Source organism: Acipenser ruthenus, chromosome 6, assembly GCF_902713425.1.
Source record: "Acipenser ruthenus chromosome 6, fAciRut3.2 maternal haplotype, whole genome shotgun sequence".
Lineage (NCBI taxonomy): Eukaryota > Metazoa > Chordata > Actinopteri > Acipenseriformes > Acipenseridae > Acipenser > Acipenser ruthenus.
The window spans coordinates 17,638,220-17,651,557 of record NC_081194.1 but is presented as its reverse complement, the minus strand read 5'-3'; the positions used below and the strand labels follow the sequence as shown (position 1 = coordinate 17,651,557).

The following is a 13,338-nucleotide window of genomic DNA, read 5'->3' as shown; positions in this document are numbered from 1 at the left end:
GTCATGTAATAAATGAAATATTATTCACTAGTAACGATATGTCACCCCACCAATGGACATTTGAAAAACAATTTGGGCAAGAGCAGTAAAACAGATTATTAAAACAACCAGGCACGAGGCATTTACAAAATGACAACTTTATTACATGAGCTTAACACTGTGATTTAAAGTTTCACTCAAACAAGATGTCACCTGACAACCATGGATTTCCAGGTGAGATTCTCGTGTACCTGTTCTCTGTGCATGGAAACCACATTTTCCCGAACTGTCTGCGAAACCAGCAAGAGAACTCTACACATGGCTAATTTGCATATTGACCTCCTCCTTTTCCCTTCATTTGCATGATGTCTGGTAAAAAGAGGGTCTTCGAATAAAATAAACGGAGCCAATGGAAACACAAAATGTATAGGGTCATTTTTAATTTGGCTCGAGCACAATGTCTCGAGAAAAATTAGAACACACATGGAAACTCCCCTATTTAAAAGGGAAGTTGATGACAGCAATGCACCAACCAAACAAAACACAAATACATGGTTTGTAGCATGAGCACATCAGTCAGCAGTTACTTATTTTAACTCAATGAAAATATACCTGCCGATCTGATGCTCGCCTGATTTTCCAAGAATTAAGATCCAAAATAAAGCTGGAGCTCAGTCTGTACTGGTTTCACATTGATGAAACTTGTTCTAAAAGTAAAGTGTAATGCCGTTTACTCTACTGCTTATAACAACATTCAGAACCATAAATGTAACTAGCTTTCCAAAACTTGGATTATATTACGGAGTATAATACTTTTATTTGTTTCATTTTTTTGTTTGGCTTAAGGATCCACATTTCCAGTTCATAAGGACATGTCTACAAACTACTGGAAATCACATTTATATTACAATGTATTGTACATTTCTACCAATGGCCTGTGTGTGTGTGTGTCAGTCAGCTGCGTGTAGCAGTGACGTTTCAATACACCAGTCGAGAAATCCTTTTTTTTTTTGTGCAATGTGTTTATATGCTGGAGCGCACGCTTGCAGATATTGGCTGTGTGTTGTTGTAGCTTTTAAATGCATTTGAATTAAACAAAGCAAGCTTCATAAACACAATGCTTAAATCGGCCGTTTGTTTAAAATAGCCAAAGCAACATTCAAATGTATATGTAGCCGGGAGGCGCCCGGGATGAATATTTTAACGCCCGGAGGCGCACGGAGACGCTTGGGGAAGCATTTTTTTTATTACTATTTTGTGAATACTATGTTTGTATTATGGCCATCCTGTCTTAATGTAAAAAAACTATTAAGGATAATTACAGAATTATTTCAAAACACGGATAAATCTAGTAAGAGCTGATCATATGACAAACAAACAAACAAAAATCAAACACAATTAAGTATAAAAAAAGACCGAAATAATAAAAAAGGTAAATTTTTGACCCTGCTACCAAAACTGAAATCACAAGAAACACAAGTCGCTGCAGGTACTAGACAGCCAATCATCTCTATTCAAGCCTACAGTTTAACTGAAGACTTTTATTTTTGATCAGAATTTTTTTTTATAAATTTCTTTCCCTCCCCCCCATCCCCCAATATGTTCTTCCAAAACAGGAAATGGCATGTGTTGGGCATTTTTGGAGATGTATTGCTATAGCCCCACGGCATTATCAAAACATCGCTGCAATATTCAATATACAAGGTGAATAGAATGTAACATCTTTTTCTGTATTTATTATTATGCAGTAAAGGGTTAGTTTGCTGATATTATGTTTGTGGTCTGATTTTAAAACCATTTAAGAGGATGAATCCCTTTATTTGGACTTCTACCTCTGCAAACAGGTAGAAGTCCAAATAAAATTAGAAGCATTCAGATTAAAACAGAAATTGCTATAACAGTGACTGACAAATGTGCTATTCAACTGATTAACTACAAAGAGGAGAAAACCTCTAAATAACATGCTTGAAGACTGCAATGTTAAAAGTAGAGTTCGTTCACTATTTAGAAAAGTAAACATGATCCTCTATGGCCCCCGTGGAAAATAAACATGGGATGTATTACTATTATGATGATGATGATGATAATGCAACAATACATTAGTCAAACTAATGGCACATGCAAATAAGATAACTGATTTCTGAGAAAACACACACAATTGTTATCTCTGCCAAGCTAGGCTACCAATATTATCATATTCTTTCTTTCAGACTCCCTTACCAGATTAACAACTAGACAACATTTTTAGACTAGATTTACAGGAGGATGAGCTGAGTAAACACTGAGCCTAAATGTGGAATATTGTTGCATGGAGCACTGCCAAAAGAAAGAAAAACAAAGTGATGTTTATTCTTGTGGGAAATAAGGCCAGAACAATGTAAAGCTAGTGCTCTAGGAAGAGGACCTAGTAGCAGCTGCTTAAGACATTTAAAATAATTTATTAAGACGTATACTCACAGTGTTCTTCTGGAAAATGATTTCCTGTAAAACAAAAAGCATGCATCTGTTCAAGTTAAAGATCTCAAATGTGCAGATCTGAAAGAAAAACATTATAGCAAACATGCATTTTCATTTCAAAACAGAAAGCTTATACTACATTACGTTTGAAAAAAAAGCCATGCTTTAGTCTCTTGTGCTTTCGGGGTCATTTCATCAGATTCCCCTATCGACTCACATGCTTCTTTTAGAACTGCACATTTGAGACCTATGTAGCTAATGGAAGTACAAAATAGCTTTATGGATTTTCCCCCTCCCCCCCTCATATATATATTATATATATATACACACACACACACACACACACACACACACACACACACACACACACACACACACACACACACACACACTGCCTTGCAAAAGTATTCAGACCCCTGACCAATTCTCTCATATTACTGAATTACAAATGGTACATTTAAATTTCGTTCTGTTTCATATTTTATAAACTCAAACTAAACTGAAACTCAAATTCAATTATTGTAAGGTGACATTGGTTTTATGTTGGGAAATATTTTTAAGAAAAATAAAAAACTGAAATATCTTGCATGCATAAGTATTCAACCCCCACACATTAATATTTGGTAGAGCCACCTTTCGCTGCAATAACAGCTTTAAGTCTTTTGGGGTAAGTATGTACCAGCTTTGCACACAGTGTCGGAGTGATTTTGGCCCATTCTTCTTGGCAGATTTGCACCAGGTTGTTCAGGTTGGTTGGACGACGCATGTGGACCGCAATTTTCAAATAGTGCCACAGATTCTCAATGGGATTGAGATCAGGACTTTGACTGGGCCACTGTAGGATATTCACCTTTTTGTTCTTGAGCCACTCCAATGTTGCTTTGGCCTTGTGCTTGGGATCATTGTCCTGCTGAATGGTGAATTTCCTCCCAAGCTTCAGTTTTTTAGCGGATTGAAGCAGGTTTCTTGCAGTATTTCCCTGTATTTTGCTCCATCCATTCTTCCTTCAATTTTAACAAGATGCCCAGTCCTTGCTGATGAGAAGCATCCCCACAGCATGATGCTGCCACCACCATACTTCACTGTAGGGATGGTGTGTCTTGAGGCATGGGCAGTGTTAGGTTTGCACCACACATAGTTCTTTGAGTTTTGGCCAAAAAGCTCCATCTTGGTCTCATCTGACCACAAAACCTTTTCCCACATCGCAGCTGGGTCACTCTCATGCTTTCTGGCAAACTCCAACTTGTTCCTTGCCACCCTCCCATACAGGCCAGTGTTATGCAGAGCTCTTGATATGGTTGACTGGTGCACCATTACTCCACTCCCAGCCACTGAACTCTGTAGCTCCTTCAAAGTGATTGTTGGCCTCTCTGTGGCTTCTCCCAGTCTCCCTCCCTCTTGTTTGAGCGCTGAGTTTTAAGGGACGGCCTTTTCTTGGCAGTGCCTGGGTGGTGTGATGCAGCTTCCACTTCCTGATTATTGATCCAACTGTGCTCACTGGATATTATTTTGTACCCTTTCCCTAATCTATGCATTTGTATTACTTTATCTCTAACTTCTGTAGAATGCTCTTTGGTCTTCATTTTCCTTCAGATTCCCAGCCTGACCAATGATCCTTCAACAGTGGGGTTTTTATCCAGAAAATGTGACAGCAACTTTAATGGTTCACAGGTGGAGGCCAATGGTAAGGTAATTGTGTCCTCATTAGGGCAATTTCTTTCATCGGTGTAAACTGGGAGCTTCCACAGCACAGGGGTTGAATACTTATGCAAGCAAGATATTTCAGTTTTTTATTTTTCTTAAAATATTTCCCAACATAAAACCAATGTCACCTTACAATAATTGATTTTGAGTTTCAGTGTTTTAAAATAAAATATCAAACAGAACGAAATTTCAATGTACCATTTGTAATTCAGTAACATGAGAGAATTGGTCAGGGGTCTGAATACTTTTGCAAGGCACTGTATATATATATATATATATATATATATATATATATATATATATATATATATATATACACATATACATATACATATACATACACACACAGTACTGTGCAAAAGTTTTAGGCAGGTGTGAAAAAATGCTGTAAAGTAAGAATGCTTTCAAAAATAGACATGTTAATAGATTATATTTATCAATTAACTAAATGGAAAGTGAGTGAACAGAAGAAAAATCTAAATCAAATCCATATTTGGTGTGACCACCCTTTGCCTTCAAAACAGCATCAATTCTTCTAGGTACACTTGCACAAATTCAGGGATTTTGTAGGCATATAGTCAGGTGTATGATTAAACAATTATACCAAACAGGTGCTAATGATCATCAATTCAATATGTAGGTTGAAACACAATCATTAACTGAAACAGAAACAGCTGTGTAGGAGGAATAAAACTGGGTGAGGAACAGCCAAACTCAGCTAACAAGGTGAGGTTGCTGAAGACAATTTACTGTCAAAAGTCATACACCATGGCAAGACTGAGCACAGCAACAAGACACAAGGTAGTTATACTGCATCAGCAAGGTCTCTCCCAGGCAGAAATTTCAAGGCAGACAGGGGTTTCCAGATGTGCTGTCCAAGCTCTTTTGAAGAAGCACAAAGAAACGGGCAACGTTGAGGACCGTAGACGCAGTGGTCGGCCAAGGAAACTTACTGCAGCAGATGAAAGACACATCATGCTTACTTCCCTTCGCAATCAGAAGATGTCCAGCAGTGCCATCAGCTCAGAATTGGCAGAAAACAGTGGGACCCTGGTACACCCATCTACTGTCCGGAGAAGTCTGGTCAGAAGTGGCCTTCATGGAAGACTTGCGGCCAAAAAGCCATACCTCCGACGTGGAAACAAGGCCAAGCTACTCAACTATGCACGAAAACACAGGAACTGGGGTGCAGAAAAATGGCAGCAGGTGCTCTGGACTGATGAGTCAAAATTTGAAATATTTGGCTGTAGCAGAAGGCAGTTTGTTCGCCGAAGGGCTGGAGAGCGGTACACGAATGAGTGTCTGCAGGCAACAGTGAAGCATGGTGGAGGTTCCTTGCAAGTTTGGGGCTGCATTTCTGCAAATGGAGTTGGGGATTTGGTCAGAATTAATGGTCTCCTCAATGCTGAGAAGTACAGGCAGATACTTATCCATCATGCAATACCATCAGGGAGGCATCTGATTGGCCCCAAATTTATTCTGCAGCATGACAACGACCCCAAACATACTATCTTCAGCGTAAAGAAGAACAAGTAGTCCTGGAAGTGATGGTATGGCCCCCACAGAGCCCTGATCTCAACATCATCGAGTCTGTCTATGTTGGAAAACATGGAACAAGTATTGAATAGCAGTTTGCTACGCATGAGGAATGACGGCTGTATTCATGTTATTTTTCTGAAAAGTGATTTAACATTGGATAGAAAAAACTGTTAGTTCCAAAAATGCAAGCACTGCTGTGATAGATGAAAGCTGGCTATATACTCTGGGTATATAGATACTTGCACTGCATTGACTCCGAGCAAGCAAGAAATAATAGCAGCTTCATTGAGCAATGGCTGGCCAGCAGCACACGGCTGTACAAACAAGTCCTTTGATCTCCAGCCCTGACATGAAAGAAGTTTGCCCTTCGGGGAGTCCACTGGGGTATAAAACTAGTTAAACAGGTGGTTTATGAGGGGGTCATAAAGCTAGTTTTCAAGGGGACCAGAAGGAGCCAGGCTCTAAGACTTCAGAGAGATCCAAAGAGATAATGCCACTGGAATCAAAGGGTCTCAGGAAGATGACAAAAACCAGATGTATGGACCTTTGTGGCACCAGGGGTCTGAAGAATGCACTGAGTTTAGAGGTCGACACACAGACACACACACACACACACTCACACTAAATGAAATATATGGTAACAGGATAATGAGTTGTACCTTTTCTATTGGTTAAGTGTCAGAGAAAGAGGAGGTGGACCATCTATACAGAAGGGTATTTAATGTCATGCAACAATTGTAAGAACGAGTATTCTGTTTGTCCTGTACCTGGGACCAGACTCCCTGCATATTTCAATAAACCTAACAACTGATTGAAGAAAAGGACTCTGTGCAGTTTCTTGAACCTACTTACTCACCATCCTTTTTTTTAAGTTACATCAGTCTGGGATTACATGAAGAGAGAGAAGCAACTGAGGCTGCCTAAATCCACAGAAGAACTGTGGTTAGTTCTCCAAGATGTTTGGGCCAACCTATCTGCCGAGTTCCTTCAAAAACTGTGTGCAAGTGTACCTAGAAGAATTGATGCTGTTTTGAAGGCAAAGGGTGGTCACACCAAATATTGATTTGATGTAGATTTTTCTTCTGTTCACTCACTTTGCATTTAGTTAATTGATAAATATAAACTATTAACATGTCTATTTTTGAAAGCATTCTTACTTTACAGCATTTTTTCACACCTGCCTAAAACTTTTGCACAGTACTGTATATATAAAAAACACACTCCTTTTTAGGACCCCCTAAAAATACCTAGAAAATAAATTTATACATATATATATGTGTGTGTGTGTGTGTAAAATTACTTTAAAGTGGCCCCTATACTGTCAAGCTAAAGAAGGCAGATATTTTATTATATATATATATATATATACACACACACACACACACACACACACACACACACACGCTTTACATTTGTAACTATGATTTTGTACTTACTTATTTACGGTAGGTATGGTAAAACAGTATGCAGTACATTTTTGTTAATGCAATAAAAGGTCATCAATCAATTTTGCCTCGACATACTACCTACTGTACACACATGATCAAATTCATTTAAAATTCTACAGAACTTTTTTTGTATTCCTTTAACACAATTCTGCAGCTACATGTAATTGTAACACCACACGTGTATCTCCTACTACTTATGCAGTGTGTGAGCTTCATCTGTCTATTTATATCTTTACGACTTAAGGCCATTGCACACGGGATCCGATAACTCATCCAAATTTAACGTGCGTCTAAACAGTAAAAAACAATCATGTGCATTCCCTATTGCACCTTGCACACTGAGTCTGTAATTGGTGTACGACGGTTATGTGTCAATTTTGGAATCGAAATAAGTTTGATTTGATCCGATTTGACATGCGTTAAAAATGACATTGACCAATGAAAAATGACTTGAACACACATGGGTTCTTGCAGTACCTTCAACAAAATGGAAAATCTAATTACTTTATGACAAATCCAACAAAGATTTGTCGTGGACTTGGGCATGAATGATATGTATTACAAAACATGAAAACATGGATTTTGTGCAGTATAGGTTATTACAAGCATATACTAAATATTTCAATTGTAGTCGAGGAAGTAAAGAGTCAATGGCCTAACCTGGAAAGACATATCACAGAAAGAAGCGTGACAGGGAAGAAGAGCAGTCAGGGCTTAAAAACAGTCAGAAAAGAGGGGCAGTACATTAAAGTGATGGAAAGTTTTTTCGGCAGCTCATTGCTAGCTTCCCAACTTTTAGATATATATTTATTACAGGAGTGAGTGTTTGAAAAATTAAATATTGTTCATATGGTCCCTGATGCTGTGACAACCGTGTTGTGTAATATGATATGTTTTTTTTTATTTTTTTATCTATTGCGTAACATTATTGTAGTCTAGTAGAAACGTAATAATTAGCAAACGTTTTCCATCAGCGTTTTCTGATCATTAAGTTTATACTACCTTTAACATTTTTTTGTGTTCAAAGTTATGTAAGTAACAGAATTGTATTTAGTTTGTTAAAATACTGAAACTAGGTATATTTATTACAGAGCCTCTACTGCACATCAGCGCTCTGAAGTACAATATTAATGCATCTAGTGTGCAACAGATTGACGGACAACCTTTTATGATGACGGATTCTAAATGACGGAACGGATCCAGTGTGCAAAGGCTTTTAAATCAGACATTTTGAGTTACCTCCTCAACCTACCCTAGGCCACAGCTTCATTCAGCAAGGCTATTCCCTTATACTCTCCTACCCTATCTGCTAGATTGTAAGTCTCCTGTTTGCTGTATTTGTTTTAGACATTCATTGAACCTACCCGGTCTTACTATGCAAATTGGTTTTTATTTCCGCAGCAGGTTTAATGACGGTCTGTTTTTCTGTTTTTTAATTTCCCCTTTCTTTTATTAAGCACAGACATCACTATATATTTTGTGCCCTTGTTACACTGTGGAACTACAGTATTTATAAGATGACAGTCATGGCTCCCATTTGCCCCATAATGCCATTTAACTTGATTTCTCCTTTTGGTGCATAGATCAACATGTATGTTTTTACTGTACATACTGTTTTTATTTAACCCCTATTGGAAACATATATTGCATAATTAAAGTGAGTAATAAGTTTAGTGTATTAAAATAATGTATGTACTGTACCTGTAAAGACTGAAGGGAATCTGAATTGGTGTCACAGTATAAAATGATGTTATTGGCCATGCTGAAGCTTTCCCTCACTCCAAGATGGTAGAAAAGGGAAGGCTGGCGGAATGCGTCAGTCATTTCCACAACAGCAATATCTGAAAAAAACACAAACAAATCCTCCTGTCAGGTAGTTCTTTTTTTCATAGCATCACTATTTATTTGGCAAATATGGTAACAAAAAGAATGTTATCTGTGGTACTTTTAATTGACACACAAAGACAGAATCTTGCAGAAATGTTAAGATTGTGCTGTCAGTGGAGTGCAGGAAGATGATGCAGAGGTGTCCATGTGGTGAGTTTACAGTATGTCTTTGAACACCATCCTTTTCATCTATATTTGGCAGGAAAAACTATTCAGTACATATCATTAAAACAAGACTAACCCATGTAAATGTCAAACTGAGTATGTAGTCTGTAAATAACTGCTGTTCCAACGCATACAGTAGAAACAACTGTCCATTAACTCCCGCTAGTGCCATGACTACTACAGCATCTGGAAAAAATGTGCTGTGCCATCTATTATTAAACACATCTAACAAACATACAATGTTTCTATTAACTGGCACTGACACAACTGTGATTATATAATTGGAATGGAATTCAGGGTGGTCATACTTTCCAAAAAACCTTTATGAAAGAATTTGACAATACATTTGATTAATTAATAATACATCGATCTCGGTAGCTTAATCAGTTTTCTAACACAATAATAAAACAATACAATGTGCAGAAGAAAAGCTTGTTTTTGAAAGATGAAGATCAGGGGGTGTCCCTTATTGTCTAGCGTTCCACCCTGCTGCAGACCGCTCTTTTTATTACCATCAGGAAGTGGTTTTACGTCAGAGCGAATATGCAGCATTTTATGTCAGAGAAGCCTCATATAATGAATGTGTTCTGTTAGGAAAACAACAAGACACCAATTGCTGGTATTCACATGAATGAGAGGCCCTTCTTTACAATGCTTTGATTAGTTTGGTGAACATAAAATGATTTCGGGGAAAACAGAACTTTTTGTTCAATGCTGTAACAGCTTACAATGACAAAAACAAAAACTTTTAGCGGCATGCTGTACATCTCGTCAGGACATTCTCTTAAACAAAATGATACCGGGAAAAGAACATTTACATAGGAAAGGTTGAAAAGCATACATTTGTTTATGTGACATTTTAAAATGATTGCACATTTACAGTGAATTGAGCAGTACTGAGGGGCAGAATATCAAGATGTCCCTTCAGCTTATGCAGGCTAGTGTACTGATTCAGAATACCAACCAAGACAGTGCTTGTCAATGTATGCATAACAATGAGTTGCACTTACAGTATAATACAAGTAAAGGTTAACAGATTCATGCATGTAAACACATTAATATTCGTGCATTAATTTCTCAAACGCGAGTCTCACAGATTTTTTATTTTCAAACAAGCATCCTGTTGATCAACATAAAAGTTTACCCTTCACTTACCACTTAACCTTCTCAAATGCATATATCCACCTGCTTATCTTGTGAGCCTAAGCTTATCACAATCTTAACTCTTAAGGATAAGACAGCAAAATTTAAATACTATCACAAACAATAAAGCAAAGTTGATGTGTATAGTAATTTGAAATGAAGCAGGTGGCCTGTGCAGTTTGTCCCTTATAAAAGCAGTTTGCATTTGCGAAGCAAACTATACCTCAGTTGAGGAAAAGAGCTTTTTTGGACGGCTCTCCCAGCATCTGAGAGGGCTGGAAATGGGATATGTCACTCGTCATTTCTACAATGACAGTTAATGTATGCCCAGGTCTGAATTAACAGGCTGTTCTGTATACATTTCAATATGAGTTATTTATGATTAATTACCACATTCCAAAAACATTATTTAAATTGTCATTACTATACTGAAAATGGCACATACAATGAGTCAGCAACTTTTAAAAGGCCATTGAATTTGTATGGGCAATATAAGATCAAACAGAATGTCTAGAGGTGATCAGTAAGTGAGGACACTCACACTGTGACTGCATACTAATGGTATCTGCTCTGTGGATTAACTAAGGATTACATATTAACTACTGGACCTACTTCCCATGCAAAAGCTTATTAGCACTAAACTGAAGAACAAAAGTTAATTATTCTATCTCACTGCAATGTGGGACACCACATTCCAAAGATTTCACACCTGCCTAATGTTCCAAGCATTGATCTTCCGAGTTATAGTTATTACAGTATTTGTTTAATAGGCTAGGATTCATTCTCAGGGGAACAGTATGTATCTGATGATCATCAAGAAGTGATTGCCTACTTTGAAAATGTGTTATTTTATGTCTGGTTGTTTAAAAAAAAAAACAAAAAAAAAAAACCTTAGTACAAAACAGCAATAACTGGAATACATTGCTACTTCCCTTTATTTAGTAATAGCATGATCATGAGCATGATTAGTGGCAAAAATCAAGTTTCAATCACTGAAAGGAACTTAATTTTAGACCTAATGGGGCTTTCCAATTTTAAAAAAAAGACACCAGCATTTGAAGTACGGCGAGACTGTTATATATATAAAAAAAAAAAAATTCTGAATCTCTCCGCTAAACAGTACAGATCTTTTAAATCTAGCAGGTCAAAGTAACGTTATCAACACCTTTACAACGTGCGTGTGACATAGCCTAACCGCACAATCCCTGTTGAGCTTTCATAGCAAACAATTCACCCCTGAGTAGAGATCACATTGGGGAAAATGAAAATGAACCACTGCAGATTCCAAGAACACTTACATGGCTCTGGCCTAAGTTCGAGTAACCCTTTAATGGCATACAATGTTTTTTTGTTTTTTTTTCAAGCAGTACCCTCTAAAAGGACTCTATGGAATAATGTGTGTGTGTGTGTGTGTGTGTATCTATCTATCTATCTACAGTATATATATAAAATTACACACAGTGCTGTGAAAAAGTATTTGCCCCCCGTCTGATTTTCTGCATTTTTGCACATTTTTCACATAGTATTTGGTCAGATTTTTTTGTGGGTTGTATATAGAGGGAGTCTGAGAGAAAAAAAATGACACCAAAGTTTGCAAGGTAATCAAACTTGCAATCTTCAGGTGTGAAAGTTATTGCCCCCTCCTAGTTAACTCAACCCAATTAAAGGGATAATTAGGGTCAGCTGTTTGAGTACTTTGGTTAAGAACCAGGCCTGATTTGGGCCAGCCCAGCCCAATATAAATCTTACTAACTTTGGCCCTTACCATCAGAGTGAAGTTGTCAGCACACAGGTTCTAGAGGCACATCATGCCACGAACAAAAGAAATTCCTGAAGGCCTCCAGAAAAAAGTTGTTGATGCCTATCAATCTGTAAAGGGTTACAAAGCCATTTCTAAGGCTCTGGGGCTCCACAGAATCACAGTCAGAGCCATGTTGTTCAAATGGAGAAAGTTTGGGACAGTAGTGAATCTTCCCAGGAGTGGCCGTCCTGCCAAAATCTCTCCAAGAGCAAGGCGTAAAATCGTCCAGTAAGTCACAAAGAACCCTAGAACAACATCCAGGGATCTGCAGGCCTCTCTCGCCTCGGCTGTCAGTGTTCATGACTCCACCATCAGAAAGACATTGGGCAAAAATGGGATTCATGGCAGAGTAGCAAGGTGGAAACCATTGCTCACTAAGAACAACATGAATGCTCAATCTCAGGTTTGCCAAAAAGCACCTAGATGATCCTCAAGAGTTCTGGAACAATGTTCTATGGACAGATGAGTCAAAAGTGGAACTTTTTGGCCGACATGGGCCCAGTTATGTCTGGCGAAAACCAAACACTGCATTCCACAGTAAGAACCTCATACCAACAGTCAAGCATGGTGGTGGTAGTGTCATGGTTTGGGGATGGTTTGCTGCATCGGGACCTGGATGCCTTGCCATCATTGAAGGAACCATGAATTCTGCTCTGTATCAGAGAATTCTACAGGAGAATGTCAGACCATCCGTCCGTGAGCTGAAGCTGAAGCGCAGCTGGGTCATGCAGCAAGACAATGATCCAAAACACACAAGCAAGTCTACATCAGAATGGTTGAAGAACAAGAAATTTAAAGTTTTGGAATGGCCTAGTCAAAGTCCAGACCTAAACCCCATTGAGATGTTGTGGCAGGACCTGAAACGAGCAGTTCATGCTCGAAAACCCACAAATGTCACTGAGTTGAAGCTGTGAGAGACTAATCAATAACTACAGGAAGTGTTTGGTTGCAGTTATTGCTGCTAAAAGGTGGCGTAACCAGTTATTGAGTCTAAGGGGGCGATTACTTTTTCACACGGGGGCATTGGGTGTTGCATAGCTTTGTGTTATTTGTTCACTGCAAACAGCACAACTAATGCAGAAGCCTGGAGCCAAATATTAAAAGTGCTTCCAAGAAACATCTTCCTGTTAGAAAGAACAAACTGCAGAAGGATCACTCTACCTCGACACAACATATTACCATGAGGGGTTTGTTGAGTATTGATGCTGACTGAGA

The 13,338-nt window shown here is 38.2% G+C and overlaps 1 protein-coding gene across 1 annotated transcript in view; it reads right to left on the bottom strand.

The window, feature by feature from the left end:
• The window catches only part of LOC117410928 (mitogen-activated protein kinase kinase kinase 5-like), a 70,442-nt gene that overhangs the window by 42,158 nt on the left and 14,946 nt on the right, over nucleotides 1-13,338 (bottom strand). The window contains exons 2-3 of the mRNA XM_034017889.3: nucleotides 8,829-8,968; nucleotides 2,437-2,460 (exon numbers count right to left, since the gene is read on the bottom strand). Coding sequence (XP_033873780.3) covers nucleotides 2,437-2,460; nucleotides 8,829-8,968 — 164 coding nt within the window. The remainder of the gene's footprint in view (nucleotides 1-2,436; nucleotides 2,461-8,828; nucleotides 8,969-13,338) is intronic.